Here is a 17,549-nt window from a genome sequence, read left to right as displayed (position 1 = left end):
TAGACTTGGTCATGGCTCGGCCGACCAAAATGTCATGCCTAACCCTGTTCCGGGCCTGGGTCCTCGCAAGCCACTCGCGTCCCCTCACAGCTGGCCGTTATTGGTACCGGTTGAATTCGATGGTGTCGACCTTGCCGTCGGCGCGCGAGTACATGCCGTGATAGGGTTCAGGGCTGAGTCCCCTGAAGCGGCCGTAATGTGGATCGTGCTGGCGCTGTCCGTTGTGCAGTGGATTCAAGTTCTGGAGAAAGACGTCGTCGAGTTTGCGCTTGCCTCCCGTAGGAATGAGGGGAGGCATAGGCACAGGCTCCGTCTGTGCCTCAATCGGCGGCAGAGGAGACGGAGATACCAAAGCAGCAATCTTGAGCGGGGCGAGGGACGACTGAGATGTCCGCCGCGGCGGTTGTGGCAGCAATGGCGTAAGCGGATACGAGTTGTGTGAATCTCGTCTTGGTTGGCCATCAGAATACCTCGACGGCGAGTGCGGCACATAGCTTCCCGGAGTCCTGTCGTAAGAATATTCCTGTTTGATTGACGGAATGGGAGATACACACGTCGAGCTCGTGTTGCGTGCATGATGAGGGTATCCATAGTTGCTCTGTTCCGGCTTCACGTAGCTCGTTGCGTGGTTAGGCGGACCGTATGGCGGCGTGGCAGGCGGCAGCGGGTGCACATTCGGCTGAGGTGGCGGCACATAATGTCGAGGAGCGGCGTACTGCGGAGCGGAATGCTCTCCGAATGAGAGATGGCCGCTACGGCTTGGCGGAGGAGCTGCATCGTATCCCGGCGGTGGCGGCGGCGGATGATAGCCATCAATAGAGGGACGTCGGTGAGGTTCAGGCGCATAGGGGACACGGTGCTCGCTCGAGTTGCTGAGAGATCGGGCGCGGATGCTGTGGTGGTCCTCGGGAGCTGGTGTGACGGTTCTACGGCGAAAGTCCTCTTCTCGTCGTTCGAATCCACCCGACTTCCCATCGCGCTTTCTCATCCGCACATCGCGTCGAATTCGAACTCTGCATCCTTGGTCCGCGACCGTTTTGCTCAGCTGAGTGCTCTCCATCAAGCCAGGGAACTTCTTGGCGCTGAACACATTGAACGGATTCGTCTTGATCTCCATTCGCCAGTCCACACCAGGCGGCAGGTTAGAATTAGCTGGTTCCATGTCAAAATCTTTTTCCTCCTTGGTTGTTTCAAACAAGCTAAACGAGAGGCGAAAGTATCCTTCGTGTCGGACAGATAGGTCGGGAAAGATGAAGTAGCCAGCCTCTGCAGGTCGGTCCAGGTAAGCCATTCCAGAGGCTGGGACGCCGGTAAGAATGGGAGGGTTGGTGGCGGCGGAGCTTTGAACTCGACCATGAGCCATGGTACGGGCCTGTTCGAGGCTGGCGTACAAGAAGAAGTTGGCATTGTAGTCAAACGTGATGTCCTTGCCTTCCTCCACTGAAGGACCTTCGATGATGCGAAGCTCCACAACCGGGGGAGGATCAACTGGCCGTCTGTCACTATTTGCTGTTGTGGATGTCAGCACATTGGATCTTGGTTGATTTCGGTTCGACCAGTCATGTCGCTGACTGAGATGCAACTTGAAGCCAGTTTGGAAACTTGTTGTCACAGACAAAACTGCAGTTTATCGAACAAGAGGCAGGGCAATCAAACAATGTTTAGAAAATATTCCACCTTACCTTTCATACCGGAGCCGCATGCTCTAGCTCGCTCCGGTTGCTGGAGAACTGTCAACTGATACCAGAGACTACGATTTTCCCTAGTAACTCGATGAATGCGGTGCACCGCATCCCGCGACGGCGTCGAGTTTTGGGGGATTTGAACAGCCGAGGAGGCCATCTTGCTACAGTTGCCTCAAGAGGGACGGCGTAGAGGAGCAATACAATGGCACGCGCTTCAAGAAGTCAGTACTAGTCGGTGATGGCGGTTTGGCAGCAATGGGTGGTTGCAAATATGAGATGAAATATGACCAGTCTACCACAAGCGGGTGAGAGAAGGAGGTCAAATGGAGTGAGCTGTGTCTTTCTGCGAGGGCAAACACAGATGTCGAATGATGATAGAAAGAGAAGCTGGAGAACTAAAACTCACATGAACAAGAATTTTGTCCGTCTTGGAAGGCAAGTCAAGTCAGAGTCGGGACTGACAAGGCTTGGGCAATGTGCCAGCGAAGTTGATGATGAGAGGTGAGCCGCCAAGAGTCCTGAAGATAGGGATAGTGGTCCTTCACCGGCTCGGTGCAGCTATGTGATGGTGGAGGTAGTCGACCTTTTCCAACCCAAGCGAAAAGGCGAAGACGAAGACACGAGATGTCTGGGTTCGCTTCCAAAGCCAGCGTCGACGAGAGGTTTGTCGTGATGGTTGGTTGGAGAGAAGAAGAGAAGGGGAGGAGGCAAGGCCAAGACGACGGACGGACAGACAAGAGACACACGGGCACGAAGACGGCGCCAGAGACAAGAGAAGAGAGCAACAGGTCAAGTGGTGGGTGCGTCTCGTCTGGTCAGGTCTGGTCTGGTCTGGTCTGGTCTGCGTGGTCTGTCGAGCCTGGCGTGTGAGTATGGGTGAGTGTGAGTGTGAGAGAGTGAGCAAGTGAGGAACCAAGCCAAGCCGCACGCAATTGGACCAATCAGAAGGGGGAGTGGATAACGAATGAACATGAACGGGGGTGCGTCGTGCTGGACCCGGGACCAAGGACCAAGGACCGACCCCAGGGACCCAAGGACCCAAGGATCCAATGTTCCAAGGATCCAACCGACCAGACATGGACCTAAACTAAGGATTGCCTCAAGTCCTGCTGGTACCATGAACCAAGGACCAGGAAAGTCCCAGCACCTGGCTGGAGCTAGCCAACTTGAGAAGAAGAGACTGAAGCAGCCCCGAGCCGAGAGACGACCAATGTCAGCAACTCGGTACTGTCCTGCACCGTGCGTGCGTACGGCGAACAGTACAGATCAAGAATGCCCTGCTGCCAGCGACCAGACTAGACCTCACAAGACCAGACCTCACAAGACCAGACCAGCCAAAATCAGTCCGGTCCAGTCCTGTCCTGCCCTGTCCTGTCGCAATCGGCAAATACCTGGAGAGTCCGAGTGCAGAGTACCGAGTTGTCTGGTTGTCTGGTCGTCTGTTGTATGGCCCCTTTCTTCCTACTGTCCGGCACTGTGCTGGTGTGTGCTGTGTGTCCTCCAAATGCGCCTCAACCGTCATGTCAGTTCGAGCTTTCACTAGCCAAAAGACCATACAGCCCAGAAGGCGGTCCACGACGACGATCCATGGGCTGGTCCTGTCACTGTTGCAGTCGAATTTGACGGCTAGGTCCTTATTGCACGCCCCCAGGGTCCGCCTCTGGGACAAAATGATTGTGAAAATCCCCCAATCGCCGCTGTCGCCCGCCGGTGGCAGCCAGTTCAGTACTTAGTGTGCTGTGGCGTGGTGGCCCATGTTCCAGGGCATCGGAGCAACGAAAACTGGCCGGTCATTCCACAAGTTCTACAATCAGTTACTCGCCCGGCGAGATTATTAAAGTTGGTGGGCGGAGAGTTGCTGGGAACAAAGGCTCCATGGCTTCTGAGGCTGTCGGAAAGAAGACTACCTCTGGGCAACGGCGACATCTCGAGGCGGCTCAACAGCCAGATTGAGTCTGGCATTCATCGCACTTCCCGGCAGTACCGAGCATTGCGGCCACAAGACGAGGCTTTTCATTCAGCACAGAGCCATGTGCCAGAACATTGGCGATGTGGCTCCAAGTACCCAGTGCTTTGGGTGTCGTTGGGTCTCCGTGCCAAGTGCCACAATTGACAGAGCCCCGAGAGACTGGATGACGGGCCAAAGCTGAGTCGTGGGGGGGCGTGCAAATGCACATGTGCAAATGCATTTGCAACCTGCAGGGTGCAGAGTGCAGTCCGCAGCGAGCTCTGAGAGTTGGGAACCAGGCGTTGCATCGTTCATGGCTTCCATCTTATCAGGCATCCAGTCTGGTCATGTCTCTTTCAAAGCTCCGTGACGGCCAACCAGGCAGCAGCTAGCCTGCCATGCCATGTTCCGAAGGTAACAGTAATGTCATGTCTGGTCCGTAACCAAGTCCAGTCTTGAAATTGACTGGCATTCTGCTCGACTCGTCGAACCGCACCGGTCAGCAATTCCGTCTATCAACCGGGTTAGATCGCCGACAAGGGGGGGCGGCTCACGCCTGGAAAGATGGCGGCATGGAGAGGCAGAAGGCTGGAGTACAAAAGGACATGAGGACATGAATAATGCGAGGAGACATGTACAGTATTGTGCAACTGTGGCCTCGCAGAAGCGGGGACGAGGCAAAGAGAACATGGATTTGTCGCCATGACCTACGGACAATGAATGGGGCCGTTGCCAGGGCCAGCCAAGTGTCGTCCGACTCGGCCGCATGGCATTACAGGATCCAAAGGCAAAAGACGTGCCCAGTTTCTCACCTCCCAGTTCCATGTTCCAAGGCTCACTCGGCTCAGACCACCAGGCAGGCAGTTCATTGCAAAGAGGGTGTGCCGTCGTGCTGGTGTGGTGTGCTCGGCACAGCGTCTGGTTGGTGTGCACAATCAATCAATATGGATCAATGCATCAGTCAATGGCATGTTATCCGCCTCAGCCAACAGGAGCATCGAGTCCCGTTGGAGGGACTGCATCATCAGGGGAGCGATAGGCGTGCGGCGGCCGAGAGACTGGGATCCATCTTCCCAGCTCTGGGGCACCGGAAGACTGGGGCTAGGCTGAACGGCCCCAATCTTTTCTTTTCCAGTCAAGTCCATGTCTGGTCGAGGTGAAATGGTTGCAGAATATTGTCTGGTCGGGACTCAGTATTCAAATGTCAACAGGTCCAGCAAGAGCTTCGGCGACCAAACCTCCAACAAGTCGATGTTCTCCGTCTTGCAGCTCGCTGTATGAAACAACATCGCACACCATCAACCCAAGTCTTGCCACTCGACGTTTTAGCCCCTTGACTTGGCTCACTCGTCAATTAAAAGCAGTGCAGAGGCGGAAGAGTCTAGTGTCAACTGTGGCAGGGAGGACTTGCTGTGTCACGCAAGATGCTGCATTCCCCTACTGTTGCAGAGGTGTATCACCAGGCATTTGTCTCTTCCCTTGCCACTGTACGGACGGAGTTCGCACTACGGAGTACAGTAACTGACCTGAGTGCTCTCCGGATGTAGACCAAAGCCTCTTGTCCTGCCTGGTGCGTGTGCGCTGTACTTTCTAAATTTGTATCTTGGTGGCCTGGCTTCCACAGTTGACTGGAGTATGACACATGTTGTGGTTGTACTTGTGCTTGTGCTTGTGCACCGCTGTGACTTCTTCGTTTTCCATCTTGTAATTAATTACAGTATTACATCGCCGTCTCATCTTCCCGAGCGCCTGGCGCCCGTTGCAGGGAGCAGAGTTGATGGCGTGGTGGAACTAGATAAGGCGGTCTGCTGCTGGTAATGCCCACACAATATGTCATTGGTCGCCAAGACGTCTGGTGCTATTTTCACAAAACATAGCACAGAAGCCCCTGCCACCGAGCCATTCCTGACAGTGCCGCACTTTGGCATCTGAAGGCATTCACTTGAACGAAGCCCTTGGAAATCGTGATGAGAGCTGCCATGGCTGGCGCACCAAGTCAGTGCGTATCCACGCCGGTACCCGGTACGCCAATAAGGGTGGCATTGCGACAAGCGCTCAAAGTGAGACGCCAACGCCAAGCTCATTATGGAGTAAGTCCTCAGTGTCCGTGGTTTTCATTTCCGGCAACAGAGAGAGCACTTGGCCCACTCTGGTCTTGATCCAAGTACGGAGTAGCATCGCGTGTGTCACTAAACGAGAAGAACGAGCTTGATCTCAGTGACAGCACCTTGTCTCCTCCCGGCACGGATGTACCCATTGCTGCACTCCAAGCAAGAACTGGTATTCACGTCGGGGATGCTCTCATCTTGTGCAAGTCAGGCATCTGATATCAAGAGCACTTGAATGAAGCCCAATCTCAAGGAAGGAGAGGGGCCCGCAAGCCCTTTCGGAGGCTACCAACCTTTGGACAATGTTTCCTCAGCCAAGCCATAAACGGACAAAGAAAAAGCAAATATGATGCATGGTCCAGCTCTAGTTGTGGACGGCGGCAAAACACGATTCGGTGGAGCTTGGTGACATTTCGGCGTTGGCCGCGCTAAAACCTGACTTCAGGCTGGGGTTTTCCGTGTTTGATGTGATTTGACTTTTGTTCAAGGCGTGTAGCAAATACATATGGCTCTGATGACTGTATGCTGACTTTTGTTGCTGCTATCCAGAAGACATTGCTTGGGTAGAGGCGGCCGCAGTATAGCGTTGGTAGTGGCCCAACAGGAATCTGTTGCCCATACGGAGTCTTCTGTTGCATGTTTCAACTTCAAAGGCGTTGGGACGGGCACTTGGGACATTGACTGGTTGCCACAACTCATTGTTGGTCATGATTTGTCCATCAGTGCGGCCAGAAGAGTGTGTTCAGCAGCACCAGTGAGTTACGTTCCCCAGGCTCGGCAAATACCTACCTACCTCAGTACGGAGTATTTGGATGGCTATTCGTGCGTCTCCGAAGCTGTTGCTGAAACTGCATTATCCTTGTCCCATGTTGTTGCAAAAGTAAGAGGGTATCGCTATAAAGTATCAACCGTCTCCGCCAGGTTAATTTGGCCCTGGTTTGGATGGATTAGGGATATGCAACAAAGGAAATACGCCATCCAACATGCTGTAACAATGACTTTCGGCTGCTTCAAGAAAGAAGTAGCGCTTGTGTGGTAGCCTGGTGTTGACCCATGGATGAGGACATCATCATTGGGGACAGTACTCCGTACTTGATCCCCTCTAGCCCTCTCCCGGAGACTGGGGAAGCACAGAGGTGCAAAAACGAGATGTGACGAGTCTAACCAGATGCCGGGGTCCAGCCGAACATCGAATGTTGCCAGGCAGGCCCTGTCCTTGCAAGCCGCCAAACCCCTGCGTACCGAACGCCTCTGGCCAACTTTAGAAAATAAAATGGATAGTCATGGCCCGTCACGATTCTCCCGCCCCTGACCACACCCAATCCCGAGCTCTCGTCACCTGCAGCTTAATGCTAGTTTGCCCGCTAGTGTGGAATATTTGTGACTGATGATCCAGATGAGAGAGGCGAAACACGGCCCCAAGACTCAAATGTGGAGCTTGTGGTGCCAGCTGCAAGTTTTGTTACCCTTCATCATCCGTCAAGTTCCACTTTGCCCAAAGTCTGACCACAGTGATGAAGCGGCCGTTTGGCATCGTTTCACAGAGATAAAGACTTCTTGGAGGCGCCCCAGGAAGAAGAGAGGACTCTACTTCCCCAGTTTGCATTGCCATGTGGCGTGCGGTATCATGTTCTTCCCTGCCACACACCACCAAGATGTCAGGTTCAAATGAAATCAGTGAGGCCGCACGTTGAGGTGGTGGTGTCTTTGACCGGAGCTGACTCCGCAAAGTTATTTCCGGAACGCTGCATTCGCTTGACAAAAAAGTAGCAAGTGCGTATTTGACATTTGACGCTCGATTTCCACGACTGACTGAGTAATGTTTTGTTTGGGGGCCATTCACATTGACTGCGGCGCTTTACGAGGCCTAGACCGCAAAGTGATAGGCCGCGAAATCGTGACAAAAGCAATAAGACGAGGACATTGGGACAATCCTTCTCTCTGAAGATGTCAGTCCCAGAAAGCCGCTGGAGGGTGCTGAATGCCAATGGTGCCGCAAGTGGCCAAAACGGAATTGGTTCTGTCCATGAGGGCGCCGTCTCTACTGGAAGTGGTGTCCCAAACTCCAGCTGTGACAATGCCGAATAAGTTTCAAGCTTTCATGCGAAATTTAAAGCTGCCTATTCGTAAAGCTTGGTGTCTCTTGTCTCTGGGACCAGCCTCCAAGTTCCGTTGTGTCTTGCCATGGATAAACCGAGCCACGCGCGGAAGGCTCGAGAGCTGTTTCGGCACGGGTCTTCAAAATGAATCTTGTCAAGCCTCGATTTTCATCCCCCATCAAGCCTGGCGACAAGCATTTGTCCAACTGAGCGGTCAAGTGGTGGTCGGGGTGCCTGGGTGCCGGTTAGGCATTGTGCATCAAGGCCAGCGATGGATTCCGTCCGCATGGCCAATCTAAACCCAGGTCCTGGTGAGCCTAGAAAATGATGATAGGTGCAATTCGATGCCGCGAGCGCAATAATTCTTACCAAGGAGATGTATGATGTAGGAGACGGCGGCGTGGCCCTCTGATAACAGCATCGATGTTGCGTTGACCGCTGAAACTTTCATTGAACATTTAATTCTGTCCGGGAGCCAATTCCTTGCGGAAAATTACCCCTAGCCCTCCCGTCATGGAGCCGAAGTCGTTCCCCGGCCGGCCGAGTCGGCTAATCTCAGCTATGATTGGTCACATTCCAATGCGCTAACTTATCTAGTGGACAGTGACCGTGATCCTTGGTATGGCGTTTTTACACTGTACGATTTGCTTCGAAAATCGGGGTGCTTTACAGTATCAGGCCAAGGGATTTACGGTATCTCCCAGCGAGGTTCGGGTTGTGGTCATCCATTTTGGCGGCCACAACATAGGTACAGTGTATTGACCACACTGCATATGGATGTCTTCAAATACTTCAGCGCCGTGAGTCAAGATGCTGAACGGGAACAGTATCAGTCAATAATGGGTCGAACTGCTCCATCTGTGGATACGAGAATGTGAATCTCACATAGCTCGATCATCCATCCACATCCGTCTTGGCTACTCTATCTCCGGCAAAGCTGCTTGAAGCATTCTGCACATCCCCGAGTGGCGGCTTCTTATTTCTGACGGCAAGAATCATGGAAATCCAGCTTGGACCGACTTTCATACAATCAGAACCGCGAAACCTTCACGATGATCCCCACCTCCTCGCTGGCAACAGAGAGAGTTACAGTATGCACACGAGACCATTGCAAGACGCATATCGTATCTGACCAAGAGCAGCATTCTCCTCCCATCCCTACGTGCATTGGCGCCAACCCACACGGCCGAGAAATGTGTATGCATCACCCTGGACCGAAGTGTTGGCATGGCCTGATCGTCTGCACGGAAACGTCACAGCACGGGAAAGACGCAATTTCCCTTGCTCGAGGGCGGCAACTCTAACAGAGCTTTATCGAACCAGCACTGGCCAAATAGCGTGTCGCGCACAACAATGGCTAGCCATGGGCAAATGGTCATAAATCTCTAATTGAGCCGCTCAACCCACAACCACCTTGGCCCAGCAAGTTCTTACGGATATTCCCTGTCTGGTGACCGTCCATCCCGTTGGTGGGCCGTTCTTTGATAGACCAAGACATCACCAGAGCCTAGTCAATACCTGGCACGAGACACTGACAGCCTGGAGAACAGGATTTTGGCATCGGTTATGTTGCTACATTGCTACCAGTCCGTCACAAGAGCGATTTCCGCGTATCAGAGATCTTTTTGGTGGACACTTTGGCACAGCCTCTCATTATCAACAAGAAGCAATCAAAGCGCCTCCAGCCCAGCGTGCGAACATTACGCAAAGAGACCAACAGGGTTCAGCATCGATGTTCTGGTGAGGCAAGTGAGCGCTGGACTGTCACATATCCTCACTGTTCTCGGTGTAATTGTTCTCCAAAGCCCCTGTCCCTATCAATATTCCGTGCCGTATTGGTAGCATCATCTTCTCTCCTATCCTTACCCGGATCACTCCCTGCCACGCCAGCGACTACCGTTTTAAATTTTTATCTTTCGATTTCATGGCGTGTCAACTCGATTGATGGTTGTGCTGTTGCCTCGGCTGGCTACCACGTCCTCATGCATGCACCGGCTCCCTTACCCGCATGGGTCAGGCTTCCGGTTGCACGTCACTGGAAGAGAAGCACATGCAAGTCGGTGGCTGCCTTCTTTTCTTCGACCTGCTAAATATGCATCATCCTTCAGCCAGGACTAGGCAAATGATGGGCCTGACGAAAAAAAAGTCAAAGTGACTTGCCTTTTGAGCTCCAGTTCAGGTCAGCTGGTCGGTCGACCGGTCATCCAAACACGCAGAAGGGTTCCCACTCAATAATCAATTTGAACATCTTGGTCAACTACCAAACTCTATTGGGCAAGGCTCTCATCCTGCGATGCCCAATAAGCAACAAGGTATGGCAGCAAAGCAGGCAGAGCCCTCTGCAATGCGTTCAGGCCGTTTGTTTGGTTACCACTATGCAACGTCTCAATCCTTGGAACCAATGGGACTGCAAGCCTTCTCGACTCTGAGATTATGAGTCTATGACACGGCCGTTTCTAAGGCACGTTGACTTTTGATTGGGGGGAACAAACCGACCTATGACAACAATATTGGATCAGATGTCCCTTTCGAATTTTGTCCACCACTGGCCTGCATGCATCCGTCGTGGGCATCATGGACCTTTGAGGACGACTTTGGACCAAGGTAGTGTGTGACAAGTACCTGCCAGCACATTGCCCTACCAAAATTGCCAAGCTCTGGTCCTTTTACCGCTAAGAATTGGGTCAATGTCTAGTTTTAAATTTATGTAGTATTGTGGCGCAATACTTTGGACAGCGTCCGTTTTAACACCAAATTCAGTAGGCGGCTTGGACGGTAATCCACCAGCTTCAACGACTGTCAAGACAAACGGGCCGAAAAATGTCATCGGCCGAGTATGGGGGGAGTATCTGGTACAAACTTCACTTTTGAAGTATATCCGACGAGGCATCTACCTGTCGATCCGATGGGAGTCATCATAGGCCGTTGATCGAGTGATCAGAGAGCCAACACCTTGGACTTGCCGAATACCACACTGCGCCTTAGCCAGGGAGATGCTTCCAATTATTTTGTCCTGAAACTTTAATGTCGAAGCATGTCGTGATTCCGTGACGGGGTCCGCGTTTTGCAATAGTGAGGCTGGCATCATGTCTTGGGCAACGCTTTTGGCCCGTCCAAATTCTGAATCGGAATTGTAACAAACAAGCTACAAACGTATATGTCTGAGCTGAGGTCCTGCTCGGTAATCCAACTTGGGCGTGGCATGCATACCACACCGGTTGCCTGTCCATAACTGTTGAGAATATCAGCCAGCCCGGCTTACTCAATATCTCTACAATAGTCAGTGAAGGACATATTTTCTGCCATTCTCCGAATAGCTGGGTCAAGATCTACGGACCGATCGACAAATCTGTCCCGGAACGCCAAACAGCCGAACGAGACAGCCTCAACCCCGTCTTGAACCTGGCTCTCGATCATCTCGCAGTTGTCTCTGAAACATCTCCATATTACTTTTGCGCACTCTCCAATAGGGGCCATGCCTTTATCGCAGTTTCGCTTTTCTTTTGCCTGGCCTCTGGTTTGTCCAACGCTGGCTTATGGCTGACTGTCCGTCAGTAAGGCCAGCTGAAAATGTGTACCTGGAAATCCGTCAGCCGGTGAAGACGGATCTGGCTACGACAATCTCAGTGGGCAGTACGAGCATGTAAGTGTTCACGCAGTTGACTGATGACGGCTAACGGTCTTGGACTTGACACAGACGCGCGGTCCGGATTCCGGGAGACATGTGTCGTGTGGGTAGATACAGGTTAGCTTTTCAGCTTCAACCGGATTGTTTTGAATCAAGTTCAATAGGATGGTCTTGATGTGCCCAGGAAGAAGCCGGACTGCTGATATCAAGTATTGTGAATGTTCGTTTCTCGTTTCCAAGCCAACTTGTATTCTGGTTTCTTGCAACTCCAACGGGGTGTATTGCGTTGTATCGCAAGAAGACTACAGTTTCAGTGAGCCAATTCCATGCACAAACATCCTCCACGAAGTAACGACTAACACGGCAGCACCTAAATGAACAGGCTTCACACAACTCCAAGCAGCTACGGCTAAATTCCCCTCACGAAGAACTTTCCTTTCCTTTGGCATCCCCTCAATTAACCGATCTACGCAAGACAAACACTGTCATGTCTAACAGCCAGCGCCTCAGCACCCCTTCTCATCCAAATGAGTCTAATAAGAATCATCAAACCAGAAACCACCAGCAGAACCAACAGAAACCAAGGGATGTCCAAGACCAAAGGGTCCAATATCAACTCAGAATGACCAAAGCATACCCAAACAAACTGCATCCCCCACGCTGCTCCTAACCCAGAAGCTCCTCTCCCTGGCCAACAGAAACACCAAAAACTCGAGGTCATCCGCCAAACTCAGGCGATCAAGACACCCCGTCCCGCACCGTGACCGCATCTCTCAGCACCACCAACAAGATTGCAGCGACGGCATTGAAAACCCCCACACACGCCTAACAGAAACAAGTGTCTAGCACCTTGAAATGTTCGAACAAAAAGAAAAAAACGGTGCGGTGGTTCAAAAATGTCTGCAGGGTGGAACGTGGCTCTCTCGGTGTACTAGCGTGAGACAAACACATGCCCTTTGCTTTTTCACCCTCAACACCGTTTAACACTTTCTTTTTGCACTTTAGCCATCTTTCTCCTTCGACAGAGAAGCAATGGCATGTAAGAGCCCGCCAGACCGGTTGAGGAAATACGAAAAAAGAAACAAGAGGACGAAACGGTCATCCCGACACACTGATATCAACGCCGTCGCAAAATGCCCACTGCATCAACCATCGACTTCCACCACATTCTTCTCATTCCCGCGACAAACAACCACCATGTACTACAAGTTTTCCGGGCTCACATTTGCTTTTCCCATCGTCTGTGTAGCCCAGCTTGTTCGCCGTGACCAACCGCTCCAGCATTCCTCGCCAGACAATGCGGTTGACGCTGCGGATGCCCGTCTGCAATGCACAACGTACACGTTGCATCTTGATCCCGTCTGTACGGATACCTACAGTTTCGTTCACGGCACACGACAGAAACCCACTTGGTTTAAGGCGTTCCCTGCGTCTGCCGAACTTACGCACAATCATCTGACACGCTCGCCATGTACGATCTACCACACCCACCAGGCTTGCACATACTGTCCAGCCCTAGAATGTATTAAGACTGTCAAGACGCCGTTTTTTTGGCCCTCTCGGAGACTTTCTGCTTGTGCCCGTTTTCCTGACCCCTTCATACCCATGTGGCTTATGCCGAACTAGTTCTCTGGTGGTTGCGAAATTCCTTGCGTCTTCGCCAGAGACCTGTGTCTTTGGCGTTGGATTCTTTGTCGGCCGGCTTTCGTACCCCCTGTATCTGCTTTTTGTGCCGACAAGGCTATCAGAGGTATTTGATGCTCGTGGGGGTGAGACATAACGGCCCGTTAGGGGGTGGTCGTCAGACTTTCAACGGTTGCGCGTGGCATGGGTATCGGGCTGGTAAACGGGATTGATTACGGTAACTGCATTGAGGGTTTCCTGCGCGGAGGAGATGTGTTACGGTTTGGACGTGGTAGGTAGGCGTTGGAATGCATTAAAGGACCCTGCGAGCGTGTCTCGGTTGGGTTATCAGGCTGGTGACTTTGGAATGTTATATTCAAGACGGACAGCTTGCTATCGCACTCCATAAGTTGCATGTGGCTTGAGACTGACTATTCCTGCCAACGCCAAGTATGAGGAGTGCTTTCGCACTTGAGTCAACTATATGGAACATTTTTGTATTTACTTACAAACATGCTGGGCAACGCTTAGGTCCAGACTACGGACATCCATCCCATCCCACCATGCACGTTATCCGAACTCCGGAAGATCACTCGCCAAAACATGTCCCTCTGAACCGCTGAATGAGAAGCCCAATCTCAATTTCCGTCAAAATTGCTCGTCGCCAAGTACGTTTAACCAAGCTGCGAGATTTCGTCCATCGTCAAACTCGACAGCTGCTGTGCGTAACGAGACTCCTAGTAAGTCGCCTGCTCGATTTGCCAAGCAGCCGTCTTGGCTCTCTCGCGCACATCCAAATCTCTGTCTTGATGCTTCAGCGTCTCCATCTTGGCGTAGAAGCCAAGCCTCTTCAACTCGTTTGCCCGTTGTGAGCAGGCTTGTGCCTCGGTGTCGTCTTCCTGCCAAGTGAGATTGATGACGAGGTGACACAGCGATGCCCGCACGCCTCGATCCTTGCTGTTAGCGTGCTGGGTGAGGGCCTTCAAGAGTTCCGTTTGAGCAATGACCAACTGCCGGTGTCGAGGAATACTAGCTGCCATGTGGACGAGGATGCATATGACGGCTACAATGATCTTGGGTTGTGGATAAATCATTTTAGTTTCTTTACCGCTGGTGGGTGCCCTTCTGGCGAAGGGGTGCAGCATCTTTGATCGCAATTTTGAGAGTAGAATCTCAAAGAGGCGATCTTGACCGAGCTCGCTAAACAAGTAGTCAATCATCTCAGTAGTCTCACTCGGAGCTTCCGATGATGCTCCGGATTCCGGCCGTCCGATGAAGTTTCTAATAAAATCCAAACCTTGCTCTTGAATAGCCAGGTCGTCATTTCGTGCCTTCCGAGCAGGATTCACTTCTGCTTCGCGTACAGAAGACAGCCGGTCTTCTGCCTGTCGCAATCTCGATGATCGGGAAGCGTCTAGCTCTCGTATCGCCCCATTCATTCCGTATAGCCATCGTAGCGGTTCGTCTGAAGGCTGCATGTCCATATCCTCGTCCAAGTCATCCCCTGACGACTCTTTAGCCTTCAGAGAAAACAAGGACGATTCTTGGCTATCGTCACATATCAACTGCACCAACCACCCAGGTTCAAGTTGCTCGAGGCATGCTTTCTTCAGCTCCGGGCCAACAGCATCCACAAAGTGCTTCAGAGCCCATAGGGCATTTAATCGTAACGCAGGATTATCTGAATGAGCATGTTCACACAACACTTTCATTACCCCGTTCTCAGTAAGGAGCTAGTTGAATATTGTCAGTGTCACCTCGATAAGTCTGTCAGCATCAGCAAGGGATCCTCACCTCTCGAACAGGGCTGACCTCTACAACGAGGTTGATGATTGTGGCGGTGGCAGCAATCTGAACATTGATGTTTGGGTGACGCATGAAGCGAAATATGGGTAAAGTAACAGCATGGTCGACAAGCGCTGTCCTTAAGATGCTCACTGATCGAGCCAATGTTCTCACTACATGGCATCCGGCAATAATAACCGATTGTGGATTTGTGCCGTATGCCGGTGTCGGCCCCGTTCGAGCTGGTTCGTTGGCTGGCTTGTCTTTCGCCTGTTTTGGTTTTCTGGGAAACTCGCAAAGAGACTCTACTACGAACGGAACAAAGTCTTCTGCGACAAGAGCTTTCCTGTAATCCTCCTTTCCGGCAGACAGCGCGCCAATGGCCTTCAGCGCGGATTCACGTAGAAGAATTCGGTGAGCCAGCAGAGGATCTTGGCCGTTATCTCCAAGCTGTGCCAAAGGTGACGAGCTCTCAACATCCATGCCCGTATCAGGATTAGGAGACCAGTACTTCGGTTGAATCATGTCCGTAATCGGTTGATATGCTCGTTTGAGCAATCTTGTGAGAACTTTGACAGCATCGCAATCAAAGGCTGCCTTCTGTAAATAGTCACTGTCGGTGATCATTCTGGCAAGTATTGCAGGCGCCTTCTCCAGTATTTGGAGTCGCACCATATCAGACGAATCCAGGACCTCGATTCCGTCCTTGTCGTTCTTTGAGATCAATCCGATCAGAATAGGAACCACGAGCAAACCAATACTGGTCTCGCGAACACTCTTTCTGCCCAGGCCTGCCTTGAAAAGGGCGGCAAGAACCGCTGCCGCCATCAATCGTTCATAATCGCTTAACGACCGCACCAGGTGGATGAGCCACGGGATGAACGGGCTCTCTATATCATCATTAGAGGCATCTCCAGAATTCCCTGCCGCCTGGAATCGAGGCGAGTCCCACACAGCAGACGAGCCGAACTTGCTCAGAGATGTTCTGCTAGACGTCCTCGAGTCAGATCGGTCTGGTGTTGGAAACGACGATTGGGCAGCTGAAGGAGTTCTGGAGACTGTGTTGGGTAGCGAGGGGAGGATAAATTCCATGGCAGTAAACCCGTTGTGTCTCGGCGGCTGCATCTGATGCGGATCCCGCGGATCCTCATAAGGTTCAAACTTGACGCTTGGGAATATTGCCATGATGGAGGGCGAGTATATGAGTCTGTTTGCTCGATATTTGGAATCACCAATAACGCAGCTAATGGCCTCAAGAATCGGTCCAATTTTGGCGCCAGCAGGGACCGGCTCGGGAAACACTTCGTACAGGCCGTCTCCATATGCATGCTCTTCGGCTCCTGGGACGACGAGACCATCAGTAACGGCGAATCTTGCCAGTTGGGCTGCTAGTGAGTCCAGTACACCGCCCATGGTGAGGGCATGCTGATGTCTCTCTTCTCGGCATAGACGGCATATCAAGGTAGATGCGAGTAAAACTTCGGTTTGGAGGATATATTTCGAGGACGTCATTGAGACCATCGCATTGAGAGACTCGATGTGCTGTGAGGAGAAGACATTATCGGCAAGTGTGTGTATATCGAGGGTTGAGGGATGGAGGGCAAGGGAGGCTGCAGAAGTAATATCGAGAAGCGCTCTGAGCGAAGCAACAACAATCTGAGGAGGACTCGTGTATGGCGAGATATTGCCTAAAATGGCCGGTACGACGCGAGCTGCATGTAGCGGATGAAGAAACGCAGGTCCACCTAGGCGTAACGAATTAGAACATGGCAAACACACTTAATAACAGTTCGCCGACAATGCATAAGCAGGGAGCCGCTGGGAGAATTTCCATCGTACCATTGGCAAAACTTGCAACAAGCTGCAGAGCTTGAAGCTTCACTGAATCCTCCTCAGACAGAGGCCGTGACAGTAGCTGGGAAGTAGCATCTTTGCCATTCAGTTTCGCCTGCGATCGGCTAGATGTCAACGTCCTGACTATGGGATCGAGGACACCAAGACCAATCCAGGCTTCCTTTTTCTGCACATGGCCAACTATTTCATTCTTCAGGGCTTGCAGCGCAACCGTCTGCTCAAGTAACGATTTCGCGTTTCGGAGCTGCGCTAAAATCGGAGAGTTCTGCGGTCGAGCCATGGGGACGATTCAGCTAGACGGAGCTACAATTGATGTTGCTCTTATTTGTTGGTGCATCGGCATCACGAGAGAGCGAATATCCGTGACACCTTGAGTCCAACGTCCGGTGAGGCTGGTTCTGGGGCTTGGTCGCTTTAAAATGACAGGTTGTGGTGGTAAGCCCACGATCCGGCGTGCACGATGCCGATTACAGTAACAATTTTACCGGTGGAAGAGCAAAGGCGTAGTTCTCTAATGATATATTGATGCTTCACAATGAGGAAGCTCGATGATGCCCATTGCCGTCGTAAAGGATTTGGTGACATCGTGCTAGTTTGGGGGCACGTGCATCCGCTATCTTATCTGCGGGTCTCATTTACCACAGACACGACCTGGGGGGCTCTTCCTGAAGTCAAGTGCTATAGGGTATGCCGTATGATTCAACACTCTCATGTAAACCTCAGGTTTAGTTTGCAAAACGCGTGGTGCGACATGTTAACTTGAACCCATTTCGTTAACTGGGTCAGTCCGAGCTGATTCACGTTTCCTTTAGGTCTGTC

At 52.0% G+C, this 17,549-nt stretch overlaps 3 protein-coding genes across 3 annotated transcripts; 1 reads left to right on the top strand and 2 right to left on the bottom strand.

Annotated features, from left to right (window-relative positions):
* Window positions 1–97: 97 nt before the first annotated feature.
* On the bottom strand, window positions 98–1,842 carry VFPPC_02005 (red and blue light sensing protein; the record flags this gene model as incomplete). Its single annotated transcript, XM_018281731.1, has 2 exons — window positions 98–1,509; window positions 1,683–1,842. 2 exons carry the CDS (start codon window positions 1,840–1,842, stop codon window positions 98–100), a joined length of 1,572 nt encoding a protein of 523 aa, XP_018138782.1.
* A 10,658-nt stretch (window positions 1,843–12,500) lies between these two features.
* On the top strand, window positions 12,501–13,094 carry VFPPC_16687 (hypothetical protein; the record flags this gene model as incomplete). The annotated part of the gene is made up of 1 exon (XM_018294440.1): window positions 12,501–13,094. The coding sequence occupies one exon, from the start codon at window positions 12,501–12,503 to the stop codon at window positions 13,092–13,094; it is 594 nt and encodes a 197-aa protein (XP_018138780.1).
* A 734-nt stretch (window positions 13,095–13,828) lies between these two features.
* Window positions 13,829–17,010, bottom strand: VFPPC_02002 (armadillo repeat protein; the record flags this gene model as incomplete). Its single annotated transcript, XM_018281729.1, has 3 exons — window positions 13,829–14,824; window positions 14,886–16,621; window positions 16,716–17,010. The coding sequence occupies 3 exons, from the start codon at window positions 17,008–17,010 to the stop codon at window positions 13,829–13,831; spliced, it is 3,027 nt and encodes a 1,008-aa protein (XP_018138779.1).
* Window positions 17,011–17,549: the final 539 nt, after the last annotated feature.

This window comes from Pochonia chlamydosporia, chromosome 1 (assembly GCF_001653235.2).
Source record: "Pochonia chlamydosporia 170 chromosome 1, whole genome shotgun sequence".
Lineage (NCBI taxonomy): Eukaryota > Fungi > Ascomycota > Sordariomycetes > Hypocreales > Clavicipitaceae > Pochonia > Pochonia chlamydosporia.
Note: the sequence above shows the minus strand (reverse complement) of the source record. Positions and strands in the feature narration are given on the sequence as shown.